Source organism: Perognathus longimembris, chromosome 2 (assembly GCF_023159225.1).
Source record: "Perognathus longimembris pacificus isolate PPM17 chromosome 2, ASM2315922v1, whole genome shotgun sequence".
Taxonomy (NCBI): Eukaryota; Metazoa; Chordata; class Mammalia; order Rodentia; family Heteromyidae; genus Perognathus; species Perognathus longimembris.
In genome coordinates, this window is record NC_063162.1 from 74,410,645 (window position 1) to 74,436,772 (window position 26,128).

The 26,128-nt window shown below is 37.3% G+C and overlaps 1 protein-coding gene across 10 annotated transcripts in view; it reads right to left on the reverse strand.

The window, feature by feature from the left end:
• The window catches only part of Bbs9 (Bardet-Biedl syndrome 9), a 321,391-nt gene that overhangs the window by 151,524 nt on the left and 143,739 nt on the right, over positions 1–26,128 (reverse strand). For 9 of the 10 annotated variants that reach the window (XM_048339489.1, XM_048339488.1, XM_048339486.1 and 6 more), the window contains 3 exons: positions 25,504–25,599; positions 13,840–14,012; positions 10,514–10,666 (listed from right to left, as the gene is read on the reverse strand). In XM_048339489.1, coding sequence (XP_048195446.1) covers positions 10,514–10,666; positions 13,840–14,012; positions 25,504–25,599 — 422 coding nt within the window. Of the gene's footprint in view, positions 1–10,509; positions 10,667–13,839; positions 14,013–25,503; positions 25,600–26,128 lie in introns of all 10 variants that reach the window. The other variant, XM_048339492.1, reaches the window with a different exon arrangement.

The window sequence follows — 26,128 nt, forward strand, 5'->3', positions numbered from 1 at the left end:
GAACAGTAGAGATCATGTCTGTAAAACAACAAACTTCTTTTCAAATGGTATTGCCACATGTTTTGGTCAGCAACTTTACATTATGTCTCTAAATCCAAGTAACTACTGAATAATCATAAAAAGATCTAGGATAGACCTATCAGAGGTTCACAAAAGCTCAACAGCTATATGCATATGATTATATAAAATGAGGCTAAGTAAAATGAATGCCAAGAGATGCAAACAGGAGGATTTTATTGTTGCCATTAGGTTTTACATACTAGGTGAATTTACTGTGGCATACCCCATGTGGTTACTGTATGATTTTGGTACACTGGATATTGTATATATGCTTATCTGAACTAGGGAAGGGAAAGAAAAATGAGAGAGAAGGGGGGTATGAAGGACAAGGTAATAAATAGTACAAGAAATGTATCCAATGCCTAACGTATGAAACTGTAACCTCTCTGTACATCAGTTTGATAATAAAAATTTGAAAAAAATGAGAGAGTATAACAAATATGATAAGAAATGTACTCACTACCTTATTATGTAACTGTACCCCCTCTGTACATCACCTTGTCAATAAAATTTAATTTAAAAAATAAATAAAAATAAAGTGTACACACACACACAAAAAAAACCCAACAACTCCTGCCAGCAGGCAAGTTTGTTTCATGCTCTTAGGATACACTTACAAACAAAACATTTGTCAGGGAACCACTGAAAAATCCACCCTTGCATTATTGACGCTGCTGGTGGCACTATAAAATTGTGACAGCTTGGGAATTTATAATAAAAACTAAAAATGCCTCCATTTTTTGGCTTTGTAATCATCATTATGGAAGTCTACTTTAAGAAAGAACCCTATAAGCCAGTGGAGGTAGCTCACACCTATAATCCTAGCTACTCAGGAGGCTGAGATCTAAGGAAGATGGTATAAAGCAAGCCTGGGCAGGAAAATCTGTGAGACTCTTACTTCCAATTCACCATCAGAAAACTGGAGGTGGAGCTGGGGCTCAAAGTGGTGGAGCACTAGTCTTGAGCACAAAAGCTCAGAGACAGGGCCCAGGATTTGAGATCAAGCTCCATAACTGGCAAAGAAAAAAAAGAGAAAAGAAGGGCCAAGCACAAGTGACTCACAAATATGATCCTAGCTACTCAGGAGACTGATATCTGAGGATCACAGTTCAAAGCCAGCTGGGGCAGGAAAGTCTAGGAGACTCTTATCTTCAATTAACCACCAAACAACCAAAGTGGTGCTGTGGCTTAAAGTGGTAGAGCACTAGCCCTGAGCAAAAGAGCTCAGGGACAGTGACCAGGCCTGGAGTTCAAGCCCTATAAGCAACAACAACAAACAGTACAAGAAATGTATCCAATGCCTAACGTATGAAACTGTAACCTCTCTGTACATCAGTTTTATAATAAAAACATAAAAAAATAAATAAATGCAAAAACAATGCAAAAAAAAGCAACAACAACAACAAAAATGAAAGAAAAAGAAACCCTATATTTTTTTAAAGGGGGGATGGCAAGGGAGATGACAAAGGACAGTGGAAACAAAAAAATAAAGTTTTAGTGTCCTCCTTACTCCACTCCTATCCCATTTCCTGAATGTCTGAGGTAATGTCACATTATGTACCCTAGGCTGGCTAGAACCTTGCAAATATCTGGCCTCAGCCTCCTCAGTACTAGAATTATAGGCATGAACCACGCTCATCTTTCACTTGAGTCTTAGAAGAGAATGGTTAGCTATAAGTGTGAACAATACTGACAGATTCTCCCCCTAACCAAAGCTGAAAGTTAAAATGGCTGAGAACAGAGGTTTTTGGGTGCTCAGCATTTTAGGAATGGCTGGCACTTCACAAGTTACTATGCCAACTAAACTTATCTGGACCAGTAATTAACTGATTGGAAGCTAACAGAATTGTCATTTAAGCAATCACCTGGTACTGACTATGAAAAATGTTTGAAAAATAACTAAAACAAAAAGAGCTAGGGATGTGACTCAAGTGTAGATTACCTGTCTGGCAGGTTCTAACCCCTAAATTCAAATCCCAATATTTGTGGGGGTGGGGATAAAGTTGAGATATAGCAAATAATTTGTATCAAAGAAGACAAAGTGTAAATTTTCATCATTGATGATACTGTGTATTCTTGGTTCTCGATGATTACTTCTTTTTTTTTTTTTTTTTTTTTTTTGGCCAGTCCTGGGGCTTGGACTCAGGGCCTGAGCACTGTCCCTGGCTTCTTTTTGCTCAAGGCTAGCACTCTGCCACTTGAGCCACAGCACCCCTTCTGGCCATTTTCTGTATATGTGGTGCTGGGGAATTGAACCCAGGGCCTCATGTATATGAGGCAGGCACTCTTGCCACTAGGCCATATCCCCAGCCCCCGATGATTACTTCTTAAGCACACAGGCACCGTGAGAGTTCCACAGGGACAAAACTGTCGCAAACAACTTGAGCGTTCAAACACGGTGTGGCAGTAGAAGGCTGCCTATGGTGCCTAGGACAGTCCTCAACTCCAGGAGTAGAAATGATAACCATTCAAGTTGGAAAATAAAGCCAGACCCCAGAAGTTCTCAGAAGAAATGCCACCTGCCCTTGGCAGGACCAGAGCCCCACCTACATGCATGGAACACCACACCAGGCTTTGTGCTAGGCTCTGAGACTGCACAGCAGTGAATGAGCAATCCTCTGCCTGACAGTCATGCTACCCTCAGACAGACTGAAACTACTGGAAATCCACTTCAATTAAATGTACAGGGCTTACATACTATATAGTTCCGGGTCCTGGATGAAAAACAACATGAAAGCTTTGCTGTGAGTTTTTCTAACAAGATAGTCCTAGTACAAAAAATCCATTATAATGGTTTACTAGGGGGATTCTGAGGTCACTGTTAATTAAGATCAATCAAAATGATTGCCATAGACTTTAATTACTGATGATGCCAAATTTTTTTCCAAATATTTTAGTGATTATCTTCCATGGCAAAAGACTGAAGCAAGAGGTGACATCTGGTCATCTTGGTAACTGTTACCTGTATAAGAAAGCCATATTCTTAGAAGCTAAAACCGTATTACAAACACTGTTACATGCCTCTTCTGATGACGAAGGACCCTATGTACAGTTAGCCAATAAATATTTGATAGAGGTCTCTTAAATGACATTTTTCAATCATTGAATTTCAATGAACAAATGCTAAAGTTTTTCTAAGTGGACTTTCCTTAACTAACCTTGAATATTTTGAGACACCACATTGGACATCTGTAAACTGAATAAGACTGCCAAGACTCAAAAACCATCACAAAGTACACTTCTTAAGATGAATCTAAACACATTAGATTAAGTACCTATACAAGACTATATTAAGAACAGTAAGAAATGCATCATTCTTGTTTTGTTTCTTGAAATATGTTCAAAGTCTCAGTTTAAATGTAGGTACATAGGGGAAAGAAATGTGGTTTTTTTCTCTCACAAAGACAGCTTTGCAGTTTCCATGCTACTGCAGAGCACAAAGCTCACCTGTAGTGGGCCTGACAATGAGGATGGGGACAAGGAACACGACTGAGATCTTGTCGAGAAACATTTCAAACTTGTTCTGCTCATGACAAAACTTGATACAATCAAGAAAAATTACTTTCGGATGTGGGATACTTCAGGGATTTGAAGTAGTTTGCTAAATAGGAAGCTAAATCCAATTACTTTTCTGAAGATTTGGCATCTTTAACTGAAAACCAATATTCCAATTAACATTAGACAAATACCCAAGCTTCTCCACATGTTCCAGGCATTCTGGCTGGCTAGCAAGTAGACTGCTTTTCTGAGTTTAATTATTCCCATATGCATAGATACTGGAGGTATATATAAAAAGGGGAAATTTAAATTTTTTCTGTGGTCCTCTTCTGCATGTGTACAACCCAAATTTAACCTCCTATATAATTTTGCCTTCTTTTCTAAATTAAAAACATACCAACACAAATCTTTTTTAAATATGTGATTTTTTCAAACTACATAAATAGTATTAATGTCAAAGGCTTTCACAAAAATCACTTCATTGGACACCCAAAATAAAAATAAACAAAAACCACTTCAGTATTAAATACTGCCCTTAGCTTGCCTGAAGCTTAGAAGCAATTCAGATATTCTACACTAGATTATCCACATGGTTCCCTTTACATTAATGGAATTCTCAAAACAAGAATAGCATTGAGGAGAAAAGATTCAGTTTCGGGTCAGGAATCTTACAACTGGAGACTTGTTGAAGAGCTGTGTGTGTAGATACAAGACAGTAAAACTTATTGCCCCAGGGTCACTTAGATCAGTGTCAAATTTTATACTAATGCTGTACTCTTTAACATAGCATGTAAGTTTTCTGATTAGGACTTTTAGAGTAAATGATTTTTATTTATTTATTCAAAACCAGCAAAGAATATAAAGCCACATCAATATGGTGTGTCATATCATATTTAGCTTTGGAAATTAACTTTATTCTATTTTCTAATATAAACTAACTTATCTTTTCAGAAGATATGTTAGTTTTGCTGGCCTATAGTTCCTGCTTGAAACAACAGTTCAGATTAGGAGGAGCTGGATGTGCCTTTTCAGATCTCTGAATGTCATATTGATAAGTAACAGGAATTCTGTAAAGGGAAGGGAAAGAGATAAAAACAGATAAAGCCACAGAACAGAACAAGAGTGATTAATGTTATCTAATGAAAGAAACAAGTAACTGACACTTGTGAAGAGAGGATAAGGACCTGTGGCAGTGGGACTCCCTGAAGCCATGGTTTCAGTCAGTAAGGGCAGGTTCCTACCACCTTCACCTCAACTCACAAAGGTGTAGTGGAAGATGGAGGAATGTGGCCCATGAAAATCTCCCCTAAGCAGAATGTGTCATTATTTCCATCACTCCAACTGGTCAATCAATCCAATGAAAATATTGTCATCCAGAAACCATGGGATTGGGGGAGTCAGAATTTGTGCAGAGAGGGGTAGATTTCCCAGAAATCTCATATTCTTCTAAAAGATACTTGAAAATCACTGGAAACATCAAAACAAAAATACAAGTAGCATGACACACAGTGGGATGAAGCAGGACACTTGTTAACTGCAGACCTTACCACAGAACATGGGAAAATCCACTTAAGTCCAGTGTATATTAAGTCACTTACATACTTCTGCCTTGATTCTGGATATATATTAGACTGAATGAAGGTATCATTTTTTTTAAATGAACAACTTCAATTGGCCCTTGCCTACATTTGGTGGTTAAGAGCAATAGACAAGCTCACTGGCCTCCACTTTGTATACATACAGTGCAACTGCTAAGCTGTGCTGACAGCACTGTAAAGACAGCACTACTTTTTATTGTTCCAAAAGATTTCAAAATGAGCTGTCTAGAAAACTGGCTTTGCATGCCTGTGTCTAAGGAGAAAGACAATGTGGGAAAGAAAAATAAGCTGGGGGCGGTGAGGGAGGGCAGTGGGAGCTAAGGCTATACTAACCATCCACCCACAATTCTAACCATTCAGAACTCCATTCACAGAAAACTGATACAAAAGGAATAATTGTGCTGGATGGGAGTAAACAGGAAGAGATAACACAAATGAAAGAAAGCCTCATACAATTACAGATAATTGGAGGCCACTTTTATATTATTCTCTCATCACTGACACAAAAGATAAGATTTTCATTTCCTTAACATGAGGCCATTAAGTTTTATTGTAATATTAGAAACATCTTGCTTCAGTGTGTATCTCAAAGAACTAAATTTTTTAAAAGATCAAACAAAAGTAGAACAAAATTTTAGCACAAGGATGGCTTGGCATAGAATGCTTTATTTCAGACAGATTTAATCAAATTTCTGCATCTCATAAACTTTCTAAGATAAAAACCCCAATATTAAATTTACAATCTACTCTGACAACATGAGCAAGCAGAAAGCCTGAACAACTGACCAAAGACCTTGTAGATAAAGAAGCACACATTGTTTATGAAAAGCACACATGCCCAGCAGCAAAGTGGGCCAGATGAGTACCAGCCGCAGGCCGTCTCACACTAACAGCCAGCCCACTGCATATGCCCTGCTCATGCTAAATCTAAATCTAGAGAATGCCACAATAATACTTCTACACTTTCCTACCTTGTCTGAAACTAATTTAGTCTCACAAAGCCCAGTAACTTAGATCATATTCATGGCATCAATGTACAAGTGCTAACTGGCCACCATACCCCATACCTGGGCTGCCAGCAGAGAAACTAGAGACCCAGGAGTTTCTGAAATCCTGAACTGATGGAGGCTCAAGATTCCAAGACCCCTACTATCACTACCAGGTAGGTGTGTGACAAATGTAGACTGACAATGAAGCTGAAAAACAAGCAGCATGCTGGATGAGGGCTAGAGAGGTTCTGACAAGTCCAGGGACAAAATAGAGAAGATAAAGTTTAGGGAAGTGAGGTGACATGTCCAAACTTAAAACAAAGAGGCTATGCCAGGACCCTATTTGTCAGCATAAAATTTGATTATGTTTTCTTCATTTGTTTCTTATGCTGGTACTGGTACTTGAACCCAGGGCTTGAGCTTTTTCCCTCAATGCTGGCACTCTACCACTTGAGCTAGACTTCTACTTCCAGCTTTTTAGTAGTTAATTGGAGCTAAGGGACTTTCCTTCATGGGCTGGCTTCAAACAGTGATACTCAGACCTGAGTAGCTAGGATTACAGGCATGAGCCACTAGCACCCAGCTAATAAGATTTTTTTTTTTAAGAAAATGCGCCCAGAGGCATGATTTATATCAGCAAAGGTTCCTGATGACTCCTCACCACCTAAGAGGGCCACCAACCATGCTCTTCACACTAAGAGGGACACCAACCATACTGTTCACATCCATCAAGAGAAACTCTCCAAGGCAGTGAGGGCCTGATTGTGAACCAGAATTGAAAAGGATTAGGGAAACATCAAGGAATGCTGATCAAAAGCCCTAATTCAAAATGGAGAGCTGGAAATTCTTTGTGCCTGGAACCATGCAGTCCAGCTCTGAGATTTCTATGGGACTTAAAATGATTTTTTATATCATTGCCATACAAATTGTGGAAGGAAGTTTGAACTACAGAAAAAGTAACAACCAACTCCAAACCACAAGATCTCTGTTTAAAATTATACTTAATACAGCCTCTGTTTGCAGAAGAGAAAAACAAGCCAAGTGTCTTTCTAGATCATTAATGACTATCAGTCATTACATCATATGTATATCATCTGACACCAACTTTTAGATCAGTAAATATTTCCCTGTGCTACAACACAGGGATAGTGTTCAAGTTGAGAACACATAAAAGCCCCAAAACATAAGCCAAACCCAAGAGTAAGTCTAATTTCCCCTATTTCAATTTAATTCTGCCAATCTATCATTTCACAAATGCATGTGAAAATTTTACAACATGAAAGAGAACTTATTTCCCAAAGCTTTTGTTCAAATGCAGTAATAAGCACAAGCACCACAAAGCAAAAAACAAAAAACCAAAAAACAAAAAACTTAATTGTAGTAGAAGCTAACAAAACTGCAGAAGTTAGCAAGCAAAAATCCCCTCCTCTGATTCTCCAGTTTCAGATATTCTCCCAGCCGTTAAGGAGCTACCTAGGTTATTTTTTTTTTATTGCTAGATATTTGTACACTGGTATTAGGAGATTATGAATGTATATGTACGTAAGGAATAACCCAAGCCCAGGGACCTATGTGACTATGGCTCACATGCCTAGAAAGCTGCCCACTAGGGGATAAGGTGAAGACCATAAGGAGACAGGATGGTAGATGCCTTCTAAGACAACACATTTCTGCAAGTCTATATGCTTAACAGGAAGAAGGTAGCTAGTGCCCAGGTAGTGTCACCAGCTGTGAACAACCCCAGCATAGTCCACCTTAAACACGCCTGACAGACGAATCAATGTATGACCAACATCTTCAGACTCTACAAACCACAACTGACTATTAATGAAAACAAAAATATACGTGTAGGAGAATGGGGTACATCTCTGTGGTGTGGTCCTGTGCTTGCTTAGTAGTATGCATGAGACCTCAGGTTCAATCCCAGAAGTGCAGAAGAAAGACTCCCAGCTACTTAGCAAATAAGAAGCCAAGAGGATCATAGTTCAAGGCCAGAGTGAGCAAAAACTGGCAAGACTCTCAGGTGAATAAGCTAGGTGTGGTAGCACATGCAAAGGGATCTTCCTTCATAGAGCTATCCCCAGATACACAGGAGATGTAGATAGGAGGACTGTTTGCAGTCTGAGGCAAAAGCATGGGACCCTACCTGAAAAAAAAATAACCTAAGCAACTGGGACCTGGGAGCATGGCTCAAATTGAAGGAGCACGTGCCTAGCAACTTTAAGACCCTGGGCTCAAACTTCAGTGGCCTCAAATGAAAAGAGAAGTCAATAAAAAAAAAAACACAGAAGATAAATAAGCTTGTTTTTCTAAATGAATGTATTAGAATTCACAGCAGTTTCCAGATGACCCCAGCCATAACATGCTCAAGCTCCATGACATGCCTTCAGCCCTCCATGCCTAAAACCCAATCCTGCTTACTCAGAGAAGAGATTCTAAGAAAGAATATTTGCTTTGTATAAGGAAGTGCTCAACCATTCTATAGGCAGTATATAAAGGCATATTTACAGAGAAAAGGCTCAATAAGTTATTATACCACTTATAACATGGTGGCATTCAAACTCAACAACATGCTATCTACAGAGAGGCATTTCAACAAGTGACTGTCTTGCATTCAGTATAACACACAGAGTCTAATAAAAACCAACAGGAAAGGTCTGCTCAGCCAAAAACTGGCAGCTATACAACCTTCCTGGCTATGTTGGCTTGCCTGAGTCTTCCAATTATATTGTTTAGGAAAAAAGAAGAGTTTCCACTTCTTATAGCTCATGAGTATTTTAAAATAAATCACCCCAATGACTCATGAGGCTGGGCTCAAAGAATTCTCTGTTGCTTTGTTCTCTGTAGTGGCACCAGGATCAAAGACATCACTTTCAAGAGAGTCTTCATTAGCAACAATAGAGCATTCACTCACAGAACAACGTTTATTAAAAGCCTATTAAGTGCCAAGACATGTATTAACCTAAGAACAATGGAGGAAAAGACTAAATAAATCCCAGACTTTAGAGTTTACACTGAAGCTCTAGAAAAACTTGTTTCTGTTTTTATTACCACAAAAGCAAATTTCTACTGCTTCTCAATACAGTGGCAACACAGTGTCATCCATATACAAAATGCTAAGTGTGATTGATAGAGAACAAATACTCCCTGCACTGCTCAGGTGCCTCTCTGATTGAGTCTCATATGATTACCCCAGCACCAAGATCAACAGAGGACAGAGAAAAGCAGAAAGTTCTCCTTGCATAAGAAAATAGGACTCTAAATAGGTAGACAATTTAATCTTATACTATATAAGAAAAATACGTTTTAAAGCTAGTATCAGAGCTGTGATATAGCTCACATGGCAGAACACTTACTTGCCTAGCGAGTGTGAGGCCCTAGAATTGCAATAAGAAACAAAACCCTAGTATGAGCCATGCAAGGCAGGTAACTCTCTGAGATGGGGTTAGGCAGAGCTTGTTAGTTTGTGTGCTTGGCTGATCTACCAGGCAGCCTGGCAAAGTGTAAAGGTAAGACACACTAAAAAAGAGGTATGGTAATGGGATACATGACATGCCCAACTGCAGTAGACTTAGCTCAGAAAATTTCCTCAGGGTTTAACTCTACATTAAAACTGCTCTTCAGGGCTTGGAATGCAGCCTAGGGGCAAGAGTGCTTGCCTCATATACATGAAGCCCTGGGTTCGATTCCTCAGCACCACATATATAGAAAATGGCCAGAAGTGGCGCTGTGGCTCAAGTGGCAGAGTGCTAACATTGATCAAAAAGAAGCCAGAGACAGTGCTCAGACTCTGAGTTCAAGCCCCAGGACTGGCCAAGAAAAAAACAAAAAACCTGCTCTTCAGTTTTCTCTTTTCACAGAATGCCCATTGTACAAAATACGAAAATGGAAAGCACAATGTAGTCAAAGTCTACAGTAGAGCTTTGCAAAAACTTCATCGTAGTAGAATTGGTACAAGGCTTATTCATGAAACTTAAATTTTAATAATTGTTATTCCAAGCTAAAGATTATGATTCTGAGTATTTTTTTTGAGATGTAATACCTTAAGTTTGCCCAATGACAATAGTAAGCCGCAAGTAAAAGGAAAGCAAGGGAGGGAAGTCTCCAAATAGAACTCTTTGAACAAGGCTAAAAAACAACTTCATCTCAAAATAACAACAGATAATACTGGAAGCACAAACCAGTTGCTTGGAAGATAACTAAAGAATTATGATGATAATTATGGGATACACTAAGTTGTTTAAATAATAAACCTAAGCACAGTATATAGGAAGTAAATATCTTATGTTGGTATTCTTGAGTTTGAGTCCAGGGTGAGGAGGAAAATTTTATTCAGGGGTGGCAAACCATCACCACTGCTATACTGACCTGCTTGTAAGTTCCATCTAGTAAGGTGTCCAAATGTTGGAGGGGAGCAGGTGTTTTATCTTTGAACCTTGTTAATAGCCGGCGTTGGATAGCCCGGAATTGTACAGCTCTTTCAGATAAGAGTTCTTCTAATTTTTCACCATTTATCCGTAGCTACAATGAAGAATTTCTTACATTAAAAGAAATAGGTATATACAGAAAAACATGTTTAAAGAAAGCATACAGGCAATGGCAATAAACATTTAGAAAGTGATAATGAACAAATTTAAATATATATATATATATCTGTGGGAATTAAAAGTGTGGTATTTGGTACAGGAATACATGGTTAATACTGTGGAGTAGATCAAATGGAAATTTAGTAAAGGTGACTCAATATCACTGGAGGAAAGGTTGATTATTTTACAATAACTGACAACATGGGGATAATTTCTTCCTATTCTTTACGGTAATCTCAACTGCAGACAGAACAGAGGCTTAGACATGATAAAAACACTAGAAAAAAAAAACACAAAATAAAGGCATGCGAAAGGCCTTTATTATTAAAAGTCAAAAGTCACAAACCCACAAAATGGATACATTACTAAATAAAAAAGTAATTCTACATAGTAAGAAAAAAATTTAAAGCAAGGAAGCAAATAGCAATAACTAAAAAAAAATGATTTAAGGTTATATCTAAAAGGCATGTGAAAAAGCACAACAACCAAACAGAAATCAGTGAGAAAACAACATAAAAATAGGCAATTCCCTATAATACTTGATCCAACAGTCTTTTAATACACAGCTTTTGTTCTAGGAATTTATCCTAGAGATAATGTTTGGAGAAAAGTTCATATGAGAATATTTACAACATAATTGTTCTATTGTTCATATCTTACTAAGATATTAGTAATGATCAAAATGCCTATCAATAGAAAAAATAGTTAAATAAGAAGACTACTGTGCAAGGTAGGTGCTGATATGAGATTCTATCCAAAAATGTGTTCCTGAAAGCAAACCAAAGACTGAGAATAACCTGCATCATGTGATACTACTACTATAAGCAAGTTTTCTCAACAAGGCAACATACCAGCAGAATCATAACTACGTAGAATGTTTCTAAACAGATGCACAAGGAGTTAGTCTCCAAAAGCTACCTCAAAAGAGGCAAGAGAATGAGCAATTACTCATTACCATTGCCCATCTCACATTTTTTTAAACTCAACAGAAACAAAGAAAAGGTGGCCCCAGTCAAAAGGAGGAAGGCAGACTCCACACAATCAGAGGAGCTCTCCTGTGAATAGCTCAGCTTCATGAAACTATAATAAAGCTACCTCTGAAAGAAATACTATATTCAAATGTTTGGAAATCAACCATATTATAATGTACATTTCTGATATGTATCAAACCAAACTTCTTACCTTCACAGTGCATTAATTCCCTCAATACATTAAGTATTTCATGATATAAAACTTAAAATTTTATTAACTTCTTTCAATCCCGATTTTAGAAGCACTAAGTAGCTACCTAAGCCAAAAGAAGAAAAAATTCCCTTGAGAAAAAACTTTCATTACCATAAATTAACAAAATGGATTTTAATAGGCTCACTGGATTTTAAAGGCTCAATTATCAATAACTCAATTAATTGTGTGATGTATTTTTATCATCTTTTATTCCTGAATTCATGAAGAACACAAACAAGAAGAAACTTTCAATATCCAAATATCAAGTTCTCCTTCTTCTGATGGTACAACCTCCCTGCCATGACTGACATGGGTTTTTACATATCAGAATGTGAAGATTTAACAAAAATGTATTGCTCCTAGGGCCAATAAGTGTTTCAAGCACTAACAATTACAACAATCAACAGAACAGACAAAAACCCATGCCTTTCATACATGATGAGAAACTTGGGTTCCAAAAGCTATCTTGACTCAAAGCTGAAAATCTTATTAATGGCTAGAAGCAGAGGTGTGGACACAGCAAAGGAATAACAGACATGCTGTGGTTGGGGGGGGCGGTGGAGAAGACAGGGAAATGCCCCCAAGTCACCCTATGCCACAAAGTACCTCCTTAGAAAGGAAGTATTCCTGATGTGGAAACTTCAGGGCCCTCCTAGCCAGGAAACAGGAGGGAAATCATAGGTCCAACTTACCGGCAAAGAGTATATAACATTCTATGTTTTAAATATTAGAACTAAGGAGTAAGTTTACTCTTGCTGTGAAATCACAAGCTCATAAAGTACCAGACCCCAGTTTGGCCCAATGAAGCAATAGTTTCACATACTACGTCCCAGAGAAATGTGAAGGTTCATGAACCTTTCTATACTTAGTCCACCAATGCCCCTAAACTGTCTATCTGGGTGCCACAATCTACCAATGCATAATAACCTAAAAAATACGAACATAGATAAAGTAAATTCAGTTTCTTAGATAATGACATGGATATTCATAACTGGACTTGCATGAAATTTTCTGTTCATGTTCCCTCTCTATCTCTGTCGCTCTCTTATACATACACACTCACACCATAGATTATACCTTGATATGACCACTGATTTAGTAGTATGCTTATTTGACGTTTAAATTGTTTCAGATTTCCCTTTTGTATTGCCGGCTACTGACACTGTAAATAAGTAGAACCTGATGACTTAATTTTAACATATAAAATGTTGAAGCAATGACTTGTCATTGTCTAATCTAGTCACAAAACATATCTGTTTCCAAATAGCAAATGAATCCTCAAATGATGAAGGTGATACCATTGAGATACTCAAGAGGACTACCACAGGCTCTGGGCATGCTGCCAAAGAAGAAATGTAAAATTATCCAGAGGAGCAAAGTCCTTTCAGACATCATTTACCATTCATTTAGCACTCACCATGGGGGGTACATGTTGTACACTGGTATGGGAGAGCATTCTAAGTGTTTAGGCTTCATTCAGATGCAGAAGCTCTGGAATGCTTGTCAAAAAAGAAAAAGAAAACCAACTTTCCTTTCTAATGATACCTCACTTATGGCCTGCTACAATTAGCCAAATGGCTGCCGATAAGCTCAAATAGTTTTAACAATAGGTTATTGGGGTCAAGGGTTAAGTCCACATTGCAAGAACTAAATCAGCTCTGTTTCAAGGCAAGACACATGCTTAGCTCCAGGCAGCCACTCCATAAATGTCTGCAGGTGACCAAACCCCAGCCAAGCAAACAGGAACAGATTCCCCAAATCCACCATCCACATAAGGACTCAAAGTGTGTAACCTGCTGCACCTATACTGGAATTCACACTTTTCTGGATGTGGTTCTCTTTTGTATACTAAGGACTACAGGACTGGGATACAATCATACACACCTCAAAATGATGATCAATCAACTCAAAATATTCTTGAAGGGGCAAGGATCCAGAAAAAGAACACGCAAAATCTTTGGTTCCCTGTTTTTCAAAATGTTCCTGAAGGCGGAGAATGAGCTCACTTGTTATGAGCCAGAGATCTTCAAACTGTTCACTCTGAATACGATAGCGTTCTAAGAGAGAAAAATAATTAAGAAAAATTCTTATTAACATATAATTACTAGGTGAACTATCCCTAACCTTGACTGACAGAAATACCCAAACCAAAGGAGAAAGATGTCCTTTGTGACATGATTTCTATGACTTTATGAAAAAATATTTCGCTGCTATAGAGAATGGTCTAGTCAGACTGAACTATAAAATATAAACCACTATGAAATATTGTAGTAAAGCCACTCTGGAGGAAAGGTCATTGTATCCAATGTGCACTATATAAAAAATGAACTATGTAATTTGTGGGTAGGGACAGTAGGGGGGAAGAAGGGGAGAAGGAAGGATGGGGTGACAGTGTCAAGAAGCATTGTATTTATAATATGACTAATGAAATTTAAAAAGAAGTGGGTGAAGGGAGGGAGAGTGATAAATGTGATTACTATGATGGGCATTGTGTGAATAAAAATGTCACAATAAAGCCCCCTTATACATCTAACATATGCTAATAAAAAATCTTCTTAAAAATACTTCTGGACTTCATTGCTGGTTTTCTAAATGAGTCACTTGAAAATTTCAAATCTAATTCTAAAGGGATTCCAATTCATAGGAGCAAGCTAAGAATGTTCCTTTCTTACCATGTCTCTAATTAAGACAACAATAAAAAAGGACCAAACTTTGGTCCTTAAAAATTCTTTAAGCCAGGCGCCAGTGGCTAAACTGGTAATTCTAGCTACATAGGAGGCTAAGATCTGAGGGATGTGATTTGAAGCCAACCCAGGCAGGAAAGTCTTTGAGACTCTTATCTTCAATTAACTACCCCAAGGAAAAAAGCCAGAAGTGGAGCTGTGGCTCAAGTGGTAGAGCACTAGCCTGAACAAAAATGTGCAGGACAGCAACACCCAGGCCTTGTTTTTCAAGTCCCAAGACTGGAACACCTACACACACACACACACACACACACACACACACACACACACACACACATTCACACACACACTTTACTTTAAAATAAAAATGTTTAAAATATTTTTAAATAGTAGAAAAATACAGCTAGTATTACTAATTTGATTCAGAATATTGATGTTGAATAATATTTGTTGTATAAGAAGCCTCATATTCTAGATTCTATAGCCATATAAATTCCTATAATCATGATCAAAGTATTGTATTTTTCTAATAGTTCTTTAATCTGAAGGAAGAGTGTGCAGTCAGGTTCTTCCCTAAGTGTAAATCTTCCTTTCTTCTCTTCCCTACAACCTCAGCTCCACACGAACAAGACTCGGGTGTGTTCTCTTCAATGATTATGACAACCACCACCACCACGATACCAACACTGATGAGTGTGATAAAGGCATTAGTGACCAGAGAATAAGAACAGCTATTACTTGCTGGACAATGTCACCTACTGAGCACTGAGACTACAGCATTTATTTTCATTAAGGAAGCCAAAGCACAGGTGATTTCACTAAGGAATTTCTATGCTGGAGCTAGAACTCATCATAGACAACCTACCCCACCCCTGTAAATCCAACCTGTGCCTGGGGCATACATCATTCTTACCTACCCACAAGCACCCTTGATTTCTCTAGCACCCACAGAAGCCTAGTAGGCACTAGGCTCAATTTTAAAACTCCCTTCCATTCAATCTTTAACAGTCTTGTAGAAAAAATAATATTATGCATTTTACGGGAAAAGTAAGTCCAACCACAGGAGACAGTAAGCAAATTTCAAAGTTATCTAGCTAGTTAGTAACTGAGTAGGGACTGGAATTCCAATTACTAGTAATAACTTACAATACATCTTCGTCACCTCCCAGTATCGTATCTCTCTGAGTGGATGTAGGGATGCAGTGTGACTATCATTCACTAGGCATTTAACCACAAACACACTCTTTTTTTTTTTTTTTTGCCAGTCCTGGGCCTTGGACTCCGGGCCTGAGCACTGTCCCTGGCTTCTTCCCGCTCAAGGCTAGCACTCTGCCACTTGAGCCACAACGCCGCTTCTGGCCGTTTTCTGTATATGTGGTGCTGGGGAATCGAACCTAGGGCCTCGTGTATCCGAGGCAGGCACTCTTGCCACTAGGCTATATCCCCAGCCCACAAACACACTCTTATTTAACTTTTGCAAATGACTGTATTTTTTGCCCCAAAGGGATCACAAATTTTTTGAGATCTTAGAATAAATATTTTCTTTAATTTAATCAAAATTTACTGAGCATTTATATTAAGCATATCATGAAGAAACAAATGTTGTGGATACAAGAACAAACTCAGTATTCTTGCTTACAAAGCCTATGAATTAACTGAAGCAACATCAGACATGTACAGGTACAGTATTTCTTTATATTCCTCCTGGTACCCTTATCATTTCTATTAAGTATTTTACATGTTCAAACTGGGTATTAGGATTTCAACTTACCATCAGATTCAAGAAGGTATCTCCTCTCCTGCCCTTCACATCCTCTTTTTCAACTACATCCAGTATAAAACAGACTGATTACTCTTGCACAGCACCAGCACCCCCATGGGCCTTCTCAGCTGCCAAAACATCATTCCTCTGCAGCTCCCACCCTCCCTCGCCCCAATCCTGCTCTATTCAATGGATTCTGCCCATGATACTAATTTTACTTTTCCTCTTTTCTCTCTTGAAAGACATTAAGTCCAAGGTAACAAGTTTAACTTCTCTTGGTAAGCATAATTAATGCTTCAGACATAGTACAGGTGTTGGAAGTAGAGACAAAGGGATAGAAAGACTGGTGGTGTTGAGATATAGAATCAGAATCCCCAATATCTAGTTTTATCAGAGCTAATCTTGAGATCTAACATATTGAACACAGGCTGTTACTTAGCCACTCTTTCTTTTATTTATATAATTCAGTGTAATAAAATCCAAACTACAGCCAGACCCTCCACCTCCAAAAGCTCACAGACTTGGAAAGGTGACCCAAGAGTAAGCACTGCTTTGGCCACACCCATCAAGAAGACTTAGAGGTGCCAGGATTTACCCAGAGGGAAAATGACCATTTTCAAGTAAGGGGAGATCCAATATAGAGCAAAAGTAAGTAGCAGCAAGGCAGAATTTACAGTAAGAAGTGTGTAAGCTCATCCCCAAATCAGGTAAGGATCCAACAAACAGAAATAACTGCAGACCAATTTCTCTGGTGAACACAGATGCAAAGCTCTTTAATAAAATACTAGCCAACAGAATGCAAAAGCAGATTTTTAAAATATCAAACATTATGACCAGGTAGGCTTTATCCCACAGATGCAAGACTGATTTAACATATATAAATCAATAAGTGTTAATTCACTACACCAAAGACAAGAACCACATGATCATCTCAATAAATTCAGGAAAGGCCTTCAACAAAATATAACATCTGTTCATGTTAAAAGCTTGGGAAAAGCTAGGAATAGAAGGAACATTCCTTAAAACAATAAAGGCTATGTATGACAGACTAAAAGGCAACATCATACGGAGTGAGGGATAAACTAGACCTATTTCCCCTAAAATAAGGAACAAGGCAAGAATGTCTACTCTCTCCATTCCTCTTCAATACAGTTCTGAATTCTAGCCAGAACAATAAGGCAAGAAAAGGACAATAAAAGGATTCATACAGGGAAAGAACTCAAACTATCCCTATTTGTATATGACATGATCATATACCTAAAGGACACACACACACAAACACACACAAACTCCATCTCTAAGCTCTTAGAGATGATAAACCACTTTGGCAAAGTAGCAGAATACAAAATTAACTTACAAAAATTAATAGCCTTTCTGTATACCAACAATGTTCAAACAAAAAGTGGTATCATTAAAACAACTCCATTTGCAATAGACTAAAAAAATTAATAAATTACCTAGGAATTAACCTAACCAAGATCTTAGAAGGTCTTTATAGTGAAAATTATAAAAATGTGAAGAAAGAAATCAAAGAGGATACCAGGAAATGGTAAGGCTTTCCATGTTCATGGATAGACAGAAACAATATTGTGAAAATGGTCATAATTGCCAAAAAATGATATACAAATTCAATGCAATCCCCATCAATACCTCAATGACATTCTTTAACCAAGATTGAGAAAATAATTCAAAAATTCATATGGAACAACAAAAGATCTAGAATAGCCAAAGTAATTCTAGGCAAAAAAAAAAAAAAAAAAGCAATACCAGTGGTATCATAATACCAAGCTTCAAAGTCTGCTACAGAGCCATAAGATTTTAAAAATTGACTTGGTATTAGCACAAAAATAGACCTGAAGATCAGAAGACCTAGAAATAAAACCATGCACTTACAGTTAGCTGATATTTGATAAGGGAGCCAAAGATATACAATGAGGGGGAGGGGGGAAAGCCTCTTAAACAACTGGTGTTGGGAAAACTGGGAATCCATATGCAGAAAATTAAAAGTGGATCCCTGTCTGTCACCATGCACTAATATCAATTCAAAGTGGATCAATGACCTCAACAGCAGAACTGAATTTTGAAACTAGTGCAAGAGAAAGTAGGAAAAACATTAGAACTTAGAGGTATAGCGAAACTTCTTGGATAGAATCCCAGGGGCACAACAGATAGGAGACTTGACAAGTGGGATCACGTCAAAACAAAAAGTTTCTATACAGCCAAGGACATAGTTACTGAAAGATAGCCAACCAACTGGGAAAAGATCTTTACCAGCAATGTATCAGATCCAATAATAAACAAGGAGCTCAAGAAGCTAACCCATCTCAAACCTAATAAACCAATCACTAAATGAGCAAGGCAGCTAAGGAGAGGCTTCTCAGAAGAAGAGACAAGAATGGCAAAGAAACATATGAGGAAATGCTCACCATCCCTGATCATAAAGGAAATGCAAACCAAAACAACTCTAAGATTTCATCTCACTTCAGTAAGATTGGCCAACATTGCAAAAGTCTGAACAACAAATGTTGGCAGGGATGTGGGAGAAAAGGAATCCTTACTGTATGGTTGGTGGGAATGTAAACTAGTACAACCACTCTGGACAGCAGTCTAGAGATTCCTCAAAAAACTAAACATAGACCTTTCCTACAACCCAGCCATACTACTCCTGGGCATCTACCCTGAACCTCATGAGCCAGGTTATGATAAGGGCACCTATACATCCATGTTCATATCTGTACTATTCACAATAGCCAAGATATGGAAACCACACAGTTACCCTACAATAGATGAATGGATCCAAAAAATGTGGTACCTATACACAATGGAATTCTACATAGCCATTAGAAAGAATGTCATTTGCAGGGAAATGAATGGAACTAGAACAAATCATGTTAAGCGAGATGAATCAAGCTCAGAGAGACAAGTGGAGCATATTCTCTCTGATATGTGGATATTAGATCTAAAATGCACTGGGATATGACAAATTATAAAGATTCTAGATACTCACACAAGGAAGGACCACAAGAGGATACTCTTTGAGAGAAACACAAAGGCACAATGCATAAATGCCTCCTCATATTTATTTAACATAATATACATATTGAAACAAACTCCAAGATATGGAAACAAAAGACTTTTCTTTTTTTAAAGTTTTTGATGATTTGTCTTCTTTACCTTATGTATAGTGTATTCAAGTGTATATCTTCAGGAGGGTGGGGAAGAGGGCACAGAACTCAAAGGTAAGGGGGTGTGGGTATAAGGGCAGCAGTGGCACTCAATACACAGTGATGAAAACAAATTATACAACTTGTGGGTAGAGACTGGAAAGAAGGACTGGGAGAGAATAAGGGAACAGAAGACACTGTACAAAAAGAAATGTACTCAATACCTGACTCATATAACTGTCATTCCTCTGTATATCATCTCTATAATAAAAATAAATTATTTTCTAAAGAAGTGTCTAAGAGCTATATGCTCAAAGAACTACGGCCTCAGGAAGAAGAGGACTCTCTCATGCTGTGTCTTCAAGTCTCCAAGTTCCTTAGTCTTTAGCATTTTCTTATAAGTCTTCCTGTGAATTATAGAAGAAATGATGGAAGAGTAACACTGTGAGACACAGGTCTCAAACTTACAGCAAGAGCACAAACCTGAGTTAAAGTCCTAGTACAGGCACAAAAGTGAATAATCATATCAAAAGGACAAATCAGAGGAATGAAATTCTCTTCACTGGTTGACAGGTTCAAGCAGATACCAGTAAGTCATGTTTACTCATTTATCCAAAAAATTGCCATGAAGGTAAGTGCTGAGACAGTGGCAAACAACACAATGTGCATGTGGAGCTAACCCATTCCTATAAGGAAGAAATCACACAAGTAAGCAGCAAAGTACAGGTTATGAAGGGACTCTGGTGCAGATAAGGAGGGTGCTAGGATAAAGATTTCAGGATGTTCTATGCAATCAAGAAGACCAGTGCAATATCAGGAGGGGTGCCCTGGGAAAACACTCAGAGTGACAATAATGAAAATAATGGAATCAGCTAGAATTTACCCAGCAGCACTTACAATGTACCAGGAAATGACAATATGATTCCTATATACTACTATCAGGTTTCTGCCATCTTCTAGTTTGGATCTCTTGTTGCCATTTTATAGATGGTTAAGTAATTTTTCCCAAGTCATTCAGACAAACTTCAAGAGAGGGCAGGATTGAGGACTCACATCCCAATTATTCTATACATTAACCTTGGCTGTTAAAGCAGCGGGAATGCCATGTACCAAGACCTTGGGGAAGAGGGCCAGATATTTACCAGAAAGTGAAAGATGGGCAGGGTTGAGGTACACAATGGCCCTAAACAATGACAGACATTAGGCCAAGGTCTGACCATACACAGAGATCAACAGGGGTAGGTGTAGAGTTTAGATACTGAGTAGGGTATGAAGGCACAGAGGAAGCTGAGGCAGGATAAACTTGGGTTGGGGACCTGTTTGGGCAACATAAGATCCTAAATCAACAAATAAAATAACAAGAGTCTGAAAATTACTGTAAATGCTGAGGGTTTTAGCTAAGAAGCTAATACAATGATGACCTTTGAGTGTCTGTTTCTTTGTTTGCTTTTACTACGAGGACTTCCACGGAGAAAAAAAAGGAATGAACTGATAGCCATGGCCCAGTTAACAAGTGGTGGTGATCCAAGATGTGTCATCATCTTAACATCATGGATATCATGCAAACAAGGAAACTCCCACTTTCTCAAGTCTTACTTTCAGGGAAAAGCTTAATAGCCAGTCCAATTTTTGATTTCTACTTCACTAAAAATAAATGATCCAACTTTGAATTTCTTCATCTGCACAAAGGAAAAAAATAAATAAAACACCTAATCAGATGGTTAAAGTTAGCCTATTTCATTATGGAGATTTAATAAGATGCTGCATAGCAAAGGCACAAACACAATTTACCTTTATACAATTAAATTTTAGAGCAAGCAAAATTAAATGGCCTAAAATGTTGCTTGAAAATACAGAACTATTTAATTAAAGTGTATAGAGTACATAAATGTGTAAAATTTGCATAGAACTATTTAACAATATATGTAAAAGTTGAAATGTACGTAAAAATTTAGGTGACTAACAGGCACCCTGTGACCAGGTTTCATACATGCACTATAGTAGAAAAGCAAAAATCTTAGTGAATACTGACACAGACTTAATATATTCTAAACTTGACAGTTTGTGCTTTTGTTTTCTTATTTGTGTCAACATAAGGGAGGGTGCATAATTGCATTTTTCTACAATGAAAAGTTAGACACGGGATTTGGAAAGATAAGTACTATTCTTAAATTAGCCTTTTTTCAGATTACAAAAAATCAACAAGAATCAATGAGTCAAAGATTTATAAAACATTATTTTGATTATTAAACTTTTCCTCAGTTAATACTCCAAAATAATTAAAACTACCCATGAAGACTTTCCAGATTATATATTTCATGGAAAGGAGAAAGGAAATTTTCTATTTGTAACGCAACATAAAAGAAGCTCTATTTTAAAAGAAATAAGGCCCTAAAACACTCATAATCAAAGTGATGCCAAAATGAACACTCAATTTGTTTATCTCTTTTCCCTCTGCATCTTGTAATAGCAGCTTAGTTGACATGATCATGTCAGCTTCCAAATAACATACATTTGTACACTATTCACCCAGTCAACTGCCTTTCCATTCTTCTACATATGGAGAAAATAATGTATTTTGTTAAGTACAGCACGCAAGTGCACCATGTCAGTGTGTGCTCATATTAGAACATCTGAAGTTCATCAGTCTAAATAATGCCTGTATTCATATCATAAACAATGTATCCATAGCGTTTATGCAAGTTGGAAAAATTTAAACCTAACATGGAAAAGCAGATGAGTACTTTTTTGACCCAAAGTTGGAGGAAATAATATAAACAATTCCAATAGATAAAAGCTTAATATTCTAAATATATAACCTCTTCAATTATTAGAAACTATGGATAATTAACTATACTTACTTTTAAAAAGTTAGATTACTTAAGGTAGATCAATAAAATAAGCACATTGTTTTTTGATACTGCTAAGAAATTGCTAAGATAAATATTAACATTAATATACAGATGAATTAGCAGATACTTCAAACTACTCCTAGGACATGAGGCAGGCATCAGATGTCTTAGAGTTGATCAATATAATCACGAATTGTCCCTAAATTTCTTGACTTCATGAAAGTAATATTACAGAGCTCTCATAATGTGACCTTCCAGACACTCAAGAACATTCACTGACTCCTAAAATCCTCGTGGTTTATCAAACATTTCAGAGCCCTTTCCCTCTTCCTGGAATGGCCTGACCTTAAGTCTATTTTCATTCCTCAAAACCTTCTCGAAAAGGTGGAATGATAACACTACAATAGAAGAGAACCATGTTGAGAAGCAATATGAACAGTACCTGCTTGAGATGCTGATAGATTCTGGTGGAAGTTAGGAAGAGCTATAGGTACTAATCATGTGCCATAATGTGATTGATGGTTATTACTTTGTACAGTTACTGACTAGCATGGCAGTCAGTTCAATAAAATCATTCTAACTTAAAAAAAAAAAAACAAACAAACCTTGTCTAACAAAATCTCCTTAGGCCCCTCCCTCTTTGGGGAGCTGATACTACTTACACAGCTTGCTTCTGTAAGGATACTCAACATTTGTCATTGGTTCCCTTATTTGTCTCACCAACTATTATTCATAAGGGCATGGCAGTCTAGTTCTAATGGCCTGCTCACTGCAAAATAAAACCTACAATTACTTAATTTTACTTCTTGTTTCTGAATTACAAATTTGGCTGCTCAATATTCTCTAGAAACACTAGGTACTGAAAACTTGGAGCACTAGAGACGCTAAATGTATACTTGCATCAAGCTGTGGTTTAGACTGCACCAATCTGGACTCGCATAGAAGTATATTTAGTCAACTGAGCTTGTTTTTTAAACGTTTGTGAAGTTTCTTCCCATAAATTATATAACCATTATCATTATAAAATATAAACTGTACAGACATTATTAAAGAAATTATCTTCCTGAATACTTATAAGAGAAATTTCATCCTAAACTCATTAACAGTAAAAGCTGCACAATTCCCCAATTATATAATTATATATTTTGAACATGCCAAAAATTGTAACTGAAATGTTCTCTTGTTCTTTTACAGTGCTAGGATCTGGTCAATTTTACAATGACATTTCTGAATGCTAATGGTATTCTAACTTCCTGCCTTTATTTTCTCTCCCTTGTTTCTTCGACTACTTACATCTACCTTACATGTTTGGGCATTTTTATTTATTTATTTTTGTGGGGTTTTTTGGTTCTCTGGCCGGAAAACGAATTGGGGAAATTTTAAACTTTCTAAATTCTTTCAGACACAAAAAGAGATAAAAAACAGAAGTCCGGAGGAGAAACTAAGTACAAAGGAACAGATGAGAACAGTGTATGGAGCAGCAGGGCTTAGATGATCTCTCAGCCTCTACATCTCAGGAAAGCTACATGGGAACGATTCATACATAGTTAGGCAATATCAGATTTCTTCTGAAATTCCACTACAGTGAGTCATTCAAAATTACAGACTTCCATGTGATAATATTTTATAATGCTGATTGTAAAAATAATTGATCTCATAAAATTTGACCTATCCTGTTCTTTCCAATTTAGGACTATATAATAATTTCAGAAGTCTTGTTAGTGTAGAACATTTTGCCAAATATTTTTATCATGGTGTTCATTTTTCAGAATTCACATAATAAACTTCAGTTATACTGAAGCACTATTCTACTTTCTGAAAACAAAAACATATTTCATTCCGTAGACTGCGAGTTGATATCTGAAATGATGAGCTGAACTCACTTTTGCCTTGTCTGCTCTGATTTGTCTTCACTGATTCAGGAAATTGAACTCAAATTACCATACCACACCCTTGAAGCCTTCATTGATCATGAAGCAGGCTTTGAGAGGAAATGAGTATGTGGGACCTACAGAAAACACTAACCAAGAGCCAAGGACAACTGCATGGTTTATGAATCACTTCCCTGTTCAACATTGAAGAAATACTGAGATCTCTCCATAGTTTCTCTGTCAATTCAGAGTTCTTGACTAGAATTACCACTATGTGCTTTTCACATAAAGGAAAAGAAAATGGCAAACACAAGTTGGGCTCGCCTATCTTCATGCCTTTCTTAGAATGAATATTCTGATATAGCAGAAGGGAGTCCCAAATCTGCCTCAACCACAGAAAGCTGTGCACTTTATTCAGACCTATCTGCTCCACCACCACCAAGATATCTCCTAGAGAGAAATCTGGCACACTGAAGTCAAAACAACAGAAGATGTAGGGCTGCCCTTCAGGTTTGGCTTTATGTCATTCATTTGATTCCTGTTTCATTATTTAATCTGTGAACTTACATTGTGGGTTACCTTAAGCTCTGAGAAAGTTAGGTGCCAGTTAGCAGCTCTACCTATAATCCTAGCTAATCAGGAAGTTGAGATGTGAGAATCCTTATTTGAAATCAGCCCAGGTAGAAAAAACTCATGAGACATGAGATCTAACCCAAATAAGCAGTGAGAAAGAGGAGATTCAGACTGACACAGAGACAGACACAAAGAGACCAAGAACAGAGAGACAGAAGAAGAGAGAAAACAGTTTATATAAATAAAAGAAATGAATCTACCAGCCAACTTGAAGAGTAAAGCTAACCAAAGTAAAATGGTCCCACATGGCTAGAGTTAGCAATACTGAATTGTGCATCTAAGAATCTAGTCAGAGGAAAAAGTTCATACTGTGTTACCAAACAAAATGTTTTTAAACAGAGCCAATACGACAAAGATTGTATTCATGACAAGTCACCAGGACCAGACCCATGTGGAACATTCTCATTCTTCTCAGCTATTTTTGTTTCTTATTCAGTAATATTTGCTTGTTTCCAAGTTTGCCTCATCATTTAGCAGAAGCTATGATCTAAGCCACAGAAACACAGGAAAAATTTCATAACAGTACATATGCTCCTACCTGTTAACTTTTTTTCAAAAACACATTTATCTTATTCTACTTACGAGAGGTTTTGGAAGCAAGCAGAGTAACACGGGAGCCTCCTAAGAACCTAAAACCCAGCACATTCACCTGGTCATCCTCTGACTGGTTAGCAAAGCCTGCAAGGAAGAGAGAAAATCACATTACTTGATCACCAGGTAAAATAAACAATTAGTCCTTAAAACAGGAGGCTTAGTCAAGTATATTTTCTGTCACAAATCATTTAAGGCTCAAATCAAGAACTTTTATCCCTGGGGCTGGCCTTGAACCCTAAATCCCTCCATACAGCTAGGATTATAGGCACAAGCTATTGTTATCTGGCTTAAATTTCACATTTCTTTTGCAATAAGAAATTTTAAACCATTTTAAATGTACCTACAAAGAAAACAATTAGGAAGACATTTTATTTCTTCCCTACAAAGCCGATTAACTTGTTTTAAGCTAAAAAAAAATAGGCACTGAAGATTTGCAATAACAACTTTTATCTATGATCAATACATAAAAGCTGTATACTTAACAAGAGAGAAGTACTTATTTTAAACAGTTATATGATGAACCTATGTTCAATAGGAACACAAATGTAGAATTTTTGAGTATTTCCTATGCATCACATCTTGGGGAAATGTTTTTAAATTTTTCCATCAAGTC